Source organism: Periplaneta americana, chromosome 7 (genome assembly GCF_040183065.1).
Source record: "Periplaneta americana isolate PAMFEO1 chromosome 7, P.americana_PAMFEO1_priV1, whole genome shotgun sequence".
In the NCBI taxonomy this organism is placed as follows: domain Eukaryota; kingdom Metazoa; phylum Arthropoda; class Insecta; order Blattodea; family Blattidae; genus Periplaneta; species Periplaneta americana.
Genome location: NC_091123.1, coordinates 77,306,131 through 77,319,187, shown reverse-complemented (window position 1 = coordinate 77,319,187; position 13,057 = coordinate 77,306,131). Strand labels below are relative to the sequence as shown.

General features: G+C 33.7%; 1 protein-coding gene across 1 annotated transcript in view; it reads right to left on the bottom strand.

Annotated features, from left to right (window-relative positions):
- hpo (serine/threonine-protein kinase hippo) overlaps positions 1-13,057 on the bottom strand; it is a 61,373-nt gene that overhangs the window by 9,600 nt on the left and 38,716 nt on the right. Inside the window, exons 7-9 of the mRNA XM_069830917.1 lie at positions 11,108-11,327; positions 5,437-5,525; positions 1,843-2,187 (exon numbers count right to left, since the gene is read on the bottom strand). Of these exons, the coding sequence (XP_069687018.1) occupies positions 1,843-2,187; positions 5,437-5,525; positions 11,108-11,327 (654 nt within the window). The remainder of the gene's footprint in view (positions 1-1,842; positions 2,188-5,436; positions 5,526-11,107; positions 11,328-13,057) is intronic.

The following is a 13,057-nucleotide window of genomic DNA, read 5'->3' as shown; positions in this document are numbered from 1 at the left end:
TATTACTCTGTGAAAAGATTTATTAAATCTACATACTTAGATTTCAACAAACAAAATATAACACAATCTCATGGGAACTCTCTGCATCAAAATCCACAGTTAATTCCCGATTTACCATGCAAACCGTCTGTAGCTGCATTTAGATTGGCAACAGGCCATGACTGTTTGGCCGAACACCTGCATAAAATTGGAATATATCAGTCCTCTAAGTTCCCATTGTGCAACTCAAACCAGGAAATGGATACAGAACACCTCAAAATCTGTGCTTCAGTGGCTGATTATGACAATACCTTTGAAAAATATTGGAGTGCAAGAGGTCAAATGACTTTGTCAAATGCCTGGCATTAGAAATCAACATTTTTACAGCTGGTATACTTTTTAGCATCTAATTTTACTTCTAATATGCCATACTGGCTTATACCAGCCCAATTCGACCACTGATATCGAAATTAAATTAAATATAGCATATTTTCCTCCCCCTCAAAGGACACAAATTCCTTTCACTCAGCTTGTGGTGGAGAGTTTTCTACAGCATTTATTTTTCATCCCAAAAATTTTCGAGTGTTAAGAGCGTAAATGATCTAACAATAGACCTGTACTTGGTCGGTCGAAGTTGAATTATCTCTGTTTCTTATTCTACTACAATTACCAATAGAAGCCATCTATACTGACAATGTGTGACTGCATAATCCAAGTATAGGGGCTGATCACTGAGGAAGTTATTAAAAAAGCTAAAAACAATCCTGTGCTATTGATGGGTCCGAGGATGACATGTTGTGGAACAGTGAAAATGAACAAGATGATGTATTATCTGAATCTGATGTGTGTGAAAACAGTGAGGATATCAATGAAAGTGACAAGAGCAGAGTGTAGGGTAGGGAGGGGAGAAAAACATGAAAGGTCATTGTTTGTGAGTCGACAGGTGTATTCAACTGTTTTAAAGGACCTTACATATGTAACATGTTTTTATTCGAAATAGATTTTTTTAAGTAATTTAATATTATACTCTTTTGTCTTGTATATTTATTTGTTGAGAATGGAGCAAGTTACACAACACAGAACTGCACACATTCTATTCTTCACCTGATTTAATTAGGAACATTAAATCTAGACGTTTGAGATGGGCAGAGCATGTAGCAGATATGGGCAAATCCAGAAATGCATACAGAGTGTTAGTTGGGAGGCCGGAGGAAAAACACCTTTGAGGAGGCCGAAACATAGATGGGAGGATAATATTAAAATGGATTTGAGGGAGGTGGGATATGATTATAGAGACTGAATTAATCTTGCTCAGGATAGGGACCGATGATGGGCTTTATGTGAGGGTGGCAATGAACCTCCGGGTCCCTTAAAATCCCCAAGTAAGTAAGTAAGTAAGTAAATATATTTATATTTGATAATATGTCATTTCCACTCACCTTTCTCATCAGATAAAAGAATACGTGACCTAAGGCCAACATCCATAAAGAAAATGAATTAATAAATTATATTTACGTTTATAAACTCTTGGACTACAATAACCAGTCAGAAAATATACTCGCATAATTTCCCCCCCCCCCGTGTTTTTTGGCCAGAAATTTTAGGAAAAAAGGTGGAAATTACGCAATAATATACGGTAAGATATTTATGGTGAGTATAGAAAAATTATTTTAATGCTTTATATCTCATCCTGGAAAACAATGGACACACATTTATACATTTTTCATCAAAAATCGATTAAAACCATATGCATTTTTCAGTAAATTTCAGAAGGTTTACAAATTAAAGCACATTACAAGGGTATTTTAAAGTAACTAATATAATCTACTATGTATGAGTATCTCTCCTTAACGTAGCACTTACAAATTCAAAGTCGCCATCAACGAAAGCTCTCTGAAATTTAGCCTGATTCTCGTGATGGTGTCTTGGTTGGAAGGGCTCTGCAGTTGGAGGATGGTGAAGTTGACCTCCTCCTGCACCTGAGATCTGGTTCAGCTGTCGCTGCAAGTGGTTCTGAAATCTCTGTCTCTCCTCTGCTGACAGCTGAGGTGATGGTGGCGTGGGTTTGTGCTCATGAGGGTACACTGAGTTCGCATTGTGTTTCGACAGTGGCACATTGGCATTTGGTAATGCACTAGGTTGAACATCAGTAGATACATCTCCACCAGACAATCTGTGCGAGGGAGAAACCTGAGGCTGACCATTGCCCTGGATTGAAAGAACAATATAAATAGTGTAACATAAATTGGACATAATTTTCATATAAAGGAAGCATATGATGCAAAAAAGGTACATGTTCACATCTAAAAATCAGAAGATGTAACCTTTCTGCAATGATTTCTTCAATTATTGTTAAAATGTTGAACTTACAACTTGCATAATAAACCTACTTACTGAAAATTTTATCCAAAACTTACAGGTACCAAACTAATGCATCATCAATTCAATATGTTCAACTTCAATTTATCAAACATCATTTCTATACAAAAAAGGACTGGGGAATAATGCACCCACTGTAATAAATTATTCATGTTATTCTAATTACCATGGTGATAAAATTCAGGAAGTGTCCTGAAGTAACTTTTAATATCGAATGTCTAAACACCAGTGGCAGTGCGTCTTATGTGTTCAATGGTTCAAAGAATCTCCAGGAAAAACAACGAAAAACAATTTAATTGTTTAAATAAATTTATTCATAATTTACACTATCATTTTTTGTTTCATCTTTAATAAGTTTACTTGTGGCTCTGATGTATTATTGTCGTATAAAAACCTATGAACCACAGAGATCTAATTCCTACATGCTTATAAGCTTCTGAGGTTCAATTTCTCCTCTGAACCTCGCTGAGCCAGCTTCTGGACTTGTGTGCAGGCCGAGATGCAAGGGTATTTGCTGCAGGGCATATGTGTGGATACGCTGGCCCTTGAACCACGCAGCTCTACAGTCACGTATTAATTGTGAGACAGCCGACACGCTCTGGTGGAAAGATAAGACTTCACAATCCAAATCGGAAGTTAGCTTCAGTCTGTAGCTGAGATCATGGTTTTAGCACGTGTACATGTGTTATCGATTGTTGTATTTATTAGTAATTTCCTACAATCCTTTAAATGTCCATTTAGTCTTAATATATTCATCTGTATGACCAGTATTTGTTTCCAAAGAAAATGAATAATGTTCAATATCTTTTACAAACAAATTTTTCAGTTTTAATCTTGGAAGACAAGTGTAAAATAAAGAAGCTTGGAAGGTAGTTACCTCAACTCGATTTGAAGCAGGCATAAACAATTCGAGGTAAGACATTTTGCAGGGCTTTTAATGTAAAAATATATCAAACAACAGCTGGATTTACGGTTGTGAATCTACAAATAAATTATTTTGTTTTCCATGCCTGCTATTTGCTAAGATATGAGCTGGACATGCACTGGTGTGTTAGATTTAAGTCATTTGACACAGAAAATTAAGAAGCATGAGGAATCTATTGCTCATAAGAATGCTTGCCTAGATTTATCAGTCCTTGGAAGAACAGAAATTAGGCAACAGCATAGCTCAGCTTTCAGGCAGAATACTGAAAAACAGAATGATAATGTAAGGAAAAATCACTATGTTCTTTCAAAGATAACTCATCATCATCATCATCATCATCATCATCATCATCATCATCATCAAGGTAATTATCTACTTTAGAGAACTCTAATATTGTTTTTATTTTTCAGAAATGAAATATTGTTTAAATTGTTGGAAAACTATGTAATGCCATAAAAGTAGTGAACCCCTTGTCATTTTAGGCACGAACCGCCACTTCTAAACAATGTTACTTTAACCATTAGAAATTGAATGTAAAATATTTTGCACTTGCACAACATACTGTATTTAAATCTGGACATAATCACTGCAATACATGGTGGTTTGTTGGTATCCAATGGTTAGGGATTGGTTCACGCCATTAACTCTTTTGATTTCCAGTAGAGTCCAGGAAGATCTCTTCTTTTCTGCTTTCTTCTATCTAGGCTTCTGCAGTGTAGCAGGTGGTCCTCGTTATTGATATCTTTACTGAGGCAGATGGCGCAGTGGTTTGTTGTGATGATTCCTATTTTGCTGAGATGTTCATTGAGACAATCATGACCAGTTGCCAATCAGAATAATGACTCTCGTGATTCTGATATTATTGATTTTGTATAGTTTTCCATGTTACTGTAAGTCTTCTCATTCACCTCAGTCTCGTTATGTTGTTTTCTTAATATATGGATATATTGATTTACATCCTTTAGTCTCTTTTCTGTTGTTATTTTTTGTTGTGGTTTTTTTTTTTTATTATAGTGGTGTCTTTTTTAGCTAAAAGATCTGCTTGTTCGTTTTCATACAGTCTAATATGATAGGGGATCCATTGTATTATCACTGTCTTGCCTTGTGATGTTATTATCTTATACATGATTCTTATTTCTTCTATAGTTTGTCTTCTTGTTGTAATTGTTTAATGTTTCTATAGCTGATTTGGAGTTTTCTTTATTATGGATGGTTGCTATAGAAGTTGTTTCAGAGCTGTTGCAATTGCTATCAGTTCTGCCTCGAATACTGTAGATCTTGGACCAAGGGATTGTGCGAATGTTTCACTATAGATCCCTTCTCCTTCCTTTGGATTCATTACAGAACCATCAGTACAGATTCTAAACCAATCTTCATCTGGATATCTCGTGTTGATAGTATTCAGTGAGTCTTGGAGTCTCTGGTAAATCCATTGATTTTTATACCGCTTCTATTAATGTGGTGTTTGTATTTATATCTAATGTAGTCCAATGGATTTGTGGAAGGGATACTTCGAATTTTTCTTCTGTGATCTTGCTTTGCCTGTAATTCAACTGCTTTAGCTCTGAAATTTTATTTCTCTCTCTCTCTCTCTATATATATATTTTTTTTCAGTCTTCTTTTTGGAACCATGTGTAATTTTGTTTACTGATGTCAAACTTTTCAATGCAATATATAGCTCCTTATGTTTGCAGAGTGATACAGACATGTTAAAAGAATTATCGGGAGAATTTAAGAATGAATGAAATGGAGAGAAATGAAGAGAAAAAACCATGCACTACTGGAAAGTAAAATTCAATGTCTGAGAAGTACATATGACAGATGGTGGAATGCTAAAGAAAAATGAAGAGAAAGAATCGGGAATGAACAACTTTGCAGTGAAAGCTGAGCACTAGAAGATATAATAAATTGCACAGCTCTATGTAGGCCATTCCTCAGTAGAAATTTATTCTACTTAATTACTGTATAGCCTTAAGAAATCAAAATCACAGAATTTCATCATAATCACTAACACAGACACATATAGATACATGCAGATAAACAGATATTTTTCGACTTGAGGAATACATAAATAAAAATAAATAAATAACGACACACACCATGCACGTACGTATAAGAAAAAAAAGTCTCTGAATTATTATGCTTTCACATACCTTAATATTTTCCGCCTCTTTCTTGTCAAAGTGGTCAAGGAACAATGGACGATATTTCTTCCCAGATTCTCCAGGTCCCGTATCATGCCCTGCAATATAGATATTCCAAAGTAGAGTACTTCCATTCAGTTGCATACTATAGATAACAGCATTTAATTTAATTTATTAAAAATTGTAGCTAAACTTCACATTTTAAAATGCAATATATAACAGTATCAGTCATTCACAGAAGTCTGTGGTTTGTATGTGTAGGCCTACTTTTGAAACCAAATATAACAAGTTCAAAGTCGGACAAGGATGACGAATTTTTTGCAGATGAAATCTACAGAAAGATCTTCTTAGGAGAGAGATAAAGCTGAGAGTCTGATATCACATTATATCGACTGGTTAGCAGTGTATGCAGAATTCTCAAACACGGCCACTATATTATCTTTTAGTTGTAAATGAGTATACAGACTATCTCCTGATGAAAATTTCGGTACCTAAAAGTAGAAACTATGTTAAAATTTTCTCATGATAACTCAAGTGTTGCAAATATTGTGCGATTTATGACCCCATATTATGTAATCAGTTAATAATAACTGGGGACACTTACCAAGAAGTGAAAAGTAAAGGTAGGCGCTCACTTACCAGAATGGATTCATTTGGTGCGTTTGGATTTTTATTCTTCACACTATTTTACACGAAACATCACCCATTTGACAGTATCGCCTCTGTCCGCATAACCGGATTCCATCCAGAATTCTGGCCAGAGAATTCTAAACAGATTTTCGTACAAGTCATGATGAAAATAAAGAATGTCATGACAATTAGCTATATCGATTACAAGGCCTTCGCGGTAATATTGGAGGTATAAGAAGGAATGGGGGAAAGGAACTGGCCAACCTACCCCATTATTCCCGGGTCTAGTTGCCTCATAAGTGGTGCCTTGTTGGTATCACTCATGAGGTTCAGAACTGTCTTCTGACAGTTGCCTAAACAACAAAGAAGGAATGGTGAATGGGAGAAGGTATCAGATGATAGACGACATTAAAATATATGGATCATATGTGGAGACTAAGAGGAAGGCAGAAAATAGGAAAGATTAGAGAAAGCCGGGTTTGCAGTGAAAGACCTGTCCTTGGGCAGAACACTATGAATGAATGAATGAATGAATGAATGAAATGAAATGGATGACATGAAGCTTATTTTATTAGTCCAACAGTATGAAGAGCTTTACAATTTATCAAATTAGAATTATATCAATGTAATATGCAAAAAGAACATATAGGATGAGATTTGAAAAATAATAAATCAACCAAGTATGTTCTTTATAGTTTAAGTCACAAAACTATTCATTTTACTTACAGGTTAAGTCCAGAACACTACAATGCATTCCAGAGATACACGTCACTTTATCCTGTACTCAAGAGCCACATCACAATGAAGACGAAACTACTGCATCCCTAATTCGACCCTTCATGATATAATTATGTGAAATTTTGGCAACAGCTCACATGCGTCACCTCAAACGTCTAGATGGGATTCAACATTCTGTGTGTCGAACAATAACAGGTGCAGACTATCATACTCGAAACGTCCAATTTCATGGAGACGTGAGGATCATCCAATTCAGTGATTATGTCCAAATAATTAGACAAAAGTTCATCAGTTCTCTGAGAACTCATCTTGATCCATTATTAAGGGAAGAATGTTAGAAATCATCAAATAATAAAATGAAAAAAATATAGTGAACAATAACATACCATCCTTTGCTTATCTGGGAAAGACAAGGGTCCAATAGTGGCCTGGTACTTGCAGCATAATAATAAAAAAAACACTCTACAATAAAATAATGCATTCTAGTGGTAAATAATAACACTAAAATGGGATAAGTGATTGATATTATAATAAAAATCCGAAGGTGACAAACGAATTTTTTCTGGTGAGTGAGTGCCTACCTTAAATACAGCAAACTTTCGATTATCCAAGCGTGGATTATTCGGTTTGCAGGCTATTCATGCACCAGTGAAGTTTGTTTTACTTTTTTTTTTTTTTTTCACAAAATTTTGAATACATATAAACCGAATTTGGAATTCGAGTGAGCAAATCTCAAAGTGGACCTGGTATAAAAACAGTCTGTCCATAACAAGCCACCTCTTCCTGCTTTTTCTCCTGATGCAAATCTGATTGTAGCATGTTTATTAAGGTTATATGTATATATCTCAACTGACAACCAGACGAAACAATTATTGACTGGTTGAACGCTTGCTGTAATTGGTCACAATAGTCCGTGTTATCCTTATTGTTCTGTCCATTGTATGTACAGATACAGAATTAAAATTTGGGATGAGTCTTGATGGAAGTTCACCTGTATGTAGGCAACAATTTCGCACAACTGTTCACAAATAGCATGTATACAGAGGCTCTTGTTTACTGCACATGCACAGTGTGTTGTAGGCGAAACTAATACAATAAGGGAGCTCCAAATTTTATTTCCGTATCTATACAATAATGAGTACAAGTATGAATGTTACGAAGTGCAGCGATATCAGTGTAATTAAAATCCCATTTTCAACATAATCTAGAACAGTAGCAACACACTCCAAGGGCTACTGTGATAACTAAATGTTTTCAAACCCAGTAATGTATACCTAATACAGTGGTTCCCAACCTTTTTTGACTGACGACACAATATACTGAACACGCACGATATCGCGACAACTTATTTGATTTTATAATAATAATAATAATAATAATAATAATAATAATAATAATAATATAATCACTGCTTTTCTTCTGGAGAAAAAGGTGGTCGAAATCTGTGTAGAATATTTTATAGTGGACCGGGAGATGGGGTGTCAAAATTTTCAAAATTAGTCCTGAACTGTGTGAAAAATATTAAAAATATTAAACTCTTGTTCTAATTTTAGGATCAAAAGAGATTACTGTTCACTGCACGGGAATTTTGTCGTTTTTAACCTCCTTTTTGTCCAACTAAGACTTCTAAGATCTAAGCGGAATTCAAAGATTAAAAACATAGTTATTCACACATATTTCGGTTCCATGATAAAAAATGCAGCAAAAAGGTGCCGTTCCAGCGTGTTTCGTCAGGAAAAAAGCACTGATAACTTCTATGTAGAGTCGGACATCCAATGTTGTAGATAGGTTGACGTTAACACGCAGTCGAAAATTCTAAAAGAACAAGCAGCAACTTGAGTGGAATTATAAAAGAAAAAGAAAAAAAAAACAAAGGTATGTGTCAAAAATCCCAATCTATCTATGATGGATGTACAATAAAAGATTTTTATTATCGTTTTTGAAAACTTGCCTATTTAAATTAATGTGAAGTCTGCGCTTGGTGGGTTCCACAGAGTTTCTCTATACATGGCCTTATGGTTGAAAAACTGAATTGAGCATTGTTGCAAATGTTCATGTTTCATTGGTAAAGTCTATCTCAAAATAAAATGTACCATATCAAAGCCTTCGTTGCAAACAAAACATGCGTTATAAAGATATTTTCTGTATGCAATAAAATTTATTTTTCAATTCCAAAATTTCGCAACACACTCCATGGAGTTGCGCGACACACCAGTTGGGAACCCCTGCTAATATATAAAAAGGTTCATTTAGCAGTAAAAATTCATATTACCTGTGTTTTCAGTTGTTCATTGCATTTGTCAGGTGACCAGGTGACTAAATTGTGTCGAATAATCGAGAGTTTTCAGGTGTGTTTGCTGACAGTAATATTAAAAGTTCAAAAAGGAACATTCTCCCCTTCTGCTTCTACAATTGTTACCATACCTTAAAACAGTTAATGGCTGTACAACTATAAACTTTGTTCCACTTCCAAGATGTTGACATTCTTGTAAGGATGTATTAATGTTATGAGTAGTATAAATTAAACACTTAAATGTATTTTCACAAAAGTATACATCAGAATTATTTTTCTTCCACAGAAATGTCACTTATTTGACAAGTAATGTACTTATACAGTAATATCATTACAGGCTGCTAAGAATATGTAATATTTATATCAGTGAAAACTAAACAATAAGAAAAACGAGTGAAACATATATATATACAGGGTGATTCACGAGGAAAGATAAAAAATTTAGGATACGATATCTTAGGCCATTTTGAGTGAAAAAGTTCATATGAACATAGGTCCTTTTTCGAATGATGGTATTACTTTTTAATCTTGTTCCTTCCTCCCTCAAAATATTTTTGTTATTTCTAGGCCTAAACTTGAAAATAAAGTTACAGTTTATTAGTTGTCTTTCATTCTATAACATTTTTAATGTGTAGATTGTATATAGTGTAAGATTTTTATTTTCCTAAAAGTACATCTGAAAACTTGGGGTCGTATTATATTCGAGGTCGTACTAGATTTGGGCCAATACAGTAATTACATTCAGTTTTTAAATTGTATGTTAGTAACAGTCTTTTGATGGTTTATTATAATAAAGTCCCCAAATTATTTCCTAAATTTTATTATGCGGTATGTGAATGCTAAGTGGTACTTTTAGATTTGCTCATATTTACTTTATTTCTTGAGGCCCTAGAGCAATTATTCCTAATACCACAGTAGTAATGAACATTTGCGGTTAAAATTAGGTACAGTACAATACCTCGTATCCAGCAGCCAAATAACCAGAAATACCAAAACAACGGCACTTTTGGCAAGGCCAAAAAAAAAAAAAAATTGTCATTCATGCGAAACTAAGACTTGGATGAAGATGTGAGTGGTTTTTGTGGATCGCACAAGCCGCATATTGTGTTTACTCTTTACATTGTTCATGCGTGAAAACATAGACAGAAAGCCCCATTATGTCCCTGGAATAGATTGGGTAGCATCAGTAAGCTGTCACTTGGACCTTGCAAACAATGTGCAGAGGCAATATCTTTAAATTTACCACTTGAACTCGCTTGTTTCGAAGGGATGTTGGATGAGTCTAAATAGGAAAGTGTGAAATTCTCTGTTACACTGTAGCGCATAAAAGTTTCGAGTAATATATATATATATATATATATATATATATATATATATATATATAAAAAAGGCAGACATTAGAGACATGTTAAAAAGGTTCCAATCATCGAGTGCTACATCACTGTCTTCATAGTTGCGACGTTGGCTACATTGCTCTTCATGTCACATGGCCGCCATTTAAAATTGTCATAAGGTTACGAAAACTTTTAGTATTTTTATGTATTACAATAATTATAAATTGATGAATGTACATTACCGTATTGAGTACTAAAAATAAATATTGTACGTATTTCAAAACTTTATTTTTAAATATCTATATGAATATTACTAAATTTCAACATGGAAAAAAATGTTTGTGCAGTTCAGTATGTCTTTACATAACCTATAAACATATTTTCTAATTATCCAGCAAAATAAGTTATCCAGTACTGGCTTTGTACCACAGTTGCCAGATATGAGGAATTCTACTGTATTAAGTCAGGATGATGTTTGGAAATTTCAGTAGAAGTAGAAATCTAAATCACTAGCATTCAATAATTACTCTTCATGCACTTTTATGTAGCAGTGAGTATATTTTAATGGCTTCAATGCCAAGTGTCTAATATTAGAAAAGAATAACAAAAATAACATGCTTGCTCAACAGGGCAGGGAGGCAGCCACACTAAGTACATATTAGTAGCATTAAATAATAAAACTTACTTTTCATTGTGGGCTCTTCTTCAGTATCACTATTTATCACCATGGTACCAAGGTCAGATTGCAGTTCCAACATGGTGCCTGCTTCACTATTTGTCACAAGAGTACCAGCATCATTATTGGAAAGCACTGTACCATCAACAAGGTCCCGTGAAGGTACCAAAGTCCCAGAGTCCTGAGAATACTGTACCATTGTTTTATTATTCAGGATATCATCCTCGTCCTGCAACAGGAATATAAATTTCAGAAGTACAACATTTATTTAATGTGATGGCGTCAATTTACAGTAAGCTCAAAGAAAGTAGCAATGTGTGATTGATTGTACTTTTAGGTAGTCAAAGATTCGTGCAGTTATGTAATAGATGTAAAGTTTTAATAAAATCAATTGTGAATAAGGAAAAAGGCAAAAAATGAAATATGTTGTATTATTTATTTTCTGTACATCCCTTATGCAAAAAAAAAAATAAATAAATAAATAAAAGTATCATCAGATATTAGACCGATTAAATTTCAGTAAAAGGACAGATTACTTCTCCTATTTAATAGTTCTTCCTCTCTTCTCCAACACAGTATAAGAAGCCTATTATTTAATAAGTGGAAATAAAAAAAAATCAGTGTTACGAATATGACATTTACTTTCTTATTATACATTTTGAGCATTTTGCAACAATTCAATTTCTTTATCACGTTGCAAATGATATTACTGTTTACAGTTTATTTTCTTAAACTATTATTTATTCAAAAGACTGTACCCAAATAAGATGAACTTTCTTTTCTGGATTGTACATAAAAGTTATTCTTTATAACTGATAAATTGTAACATGTAAATGGAAAAAGGTGAAAGTGCAAACACAAAAATGTTCAGGAACCACAAAAGACAGATAGAAACACGCACTTTCATCTTGACAATTTTGTAAAAAATTGAGTCAACCTTCATGCATGTGAGAATTAACTAGCAGTAATCCAACAGCAACAACACATGCAATGGTTTCAAGTGAAAAAACGATTACATCACATTTGGCACTTACAGCCTTTTCCATTTGCATCCACAATTGTTTAAGAAAATAATATGTAAATAATTTTCAGCAAATTTACAGAAAATAGTTATACATATATTCTAATAATTTATAATATTTTTCTATTTACGAAGATTGGTATTTTAAAATAATTAATAATAATAATAATAATAATAATAATAACAATACTACTACTACTACTACTAATAATAATAATAATAATAATAATAATAATAATAATAATAATAATAATAATAATCATCATCATCATCATCATGCCCTTCACATGTTAGACCCTAGTGGTCTCCCCAAATTTCTCTTTCCTCCTGGTACACAGGCAAGAATTCCTCTAGGCCAACTAGTGTGATGAATATATTAAAATATTAAAGTGGTTTATAATAGGACTCTATGCATTTTACTCCCTTTTCACTCAAAATCGTGCTTCAGTGGTTTACTCACAAGTAACAAAGGGGCACGGATAAATATAATAGGATGCGAAACTGAGGTCAGCAACATCTAACTCTAGACGGCTGAAGTAACAAAACCAGCACTGGTGTCATAGGTGGTGAACATTAGAATTATGTGATGGGTAGATCCTTCAGAGTTCTCCTCTTATCCATTAAGAGTTACAGATGAAAAGACAAGATGGAAGCTAGAAACTTGCAAAAAAAAATCGAGGCAAATATTCTGTCCCTGGATGTAAGTGGTAGGTATGTGTATATGCAGTGTTTGTTAAGCAATAGTGTTAAAATAATGTTCTTGAATGTATTGTCAAACAGCAGTTAGTAATATAATAATTTCAATTATCTAACTCGTTTTTGTAGACTTTTCCAATTAACTTTACACTGAATACCTAAAGAATACAATTCCAATTATCTAATCTTTTGTTTTCTTTTCTGTCCCTTTTTGGCTGTGTTTTAATAAGATGTATTAGAAA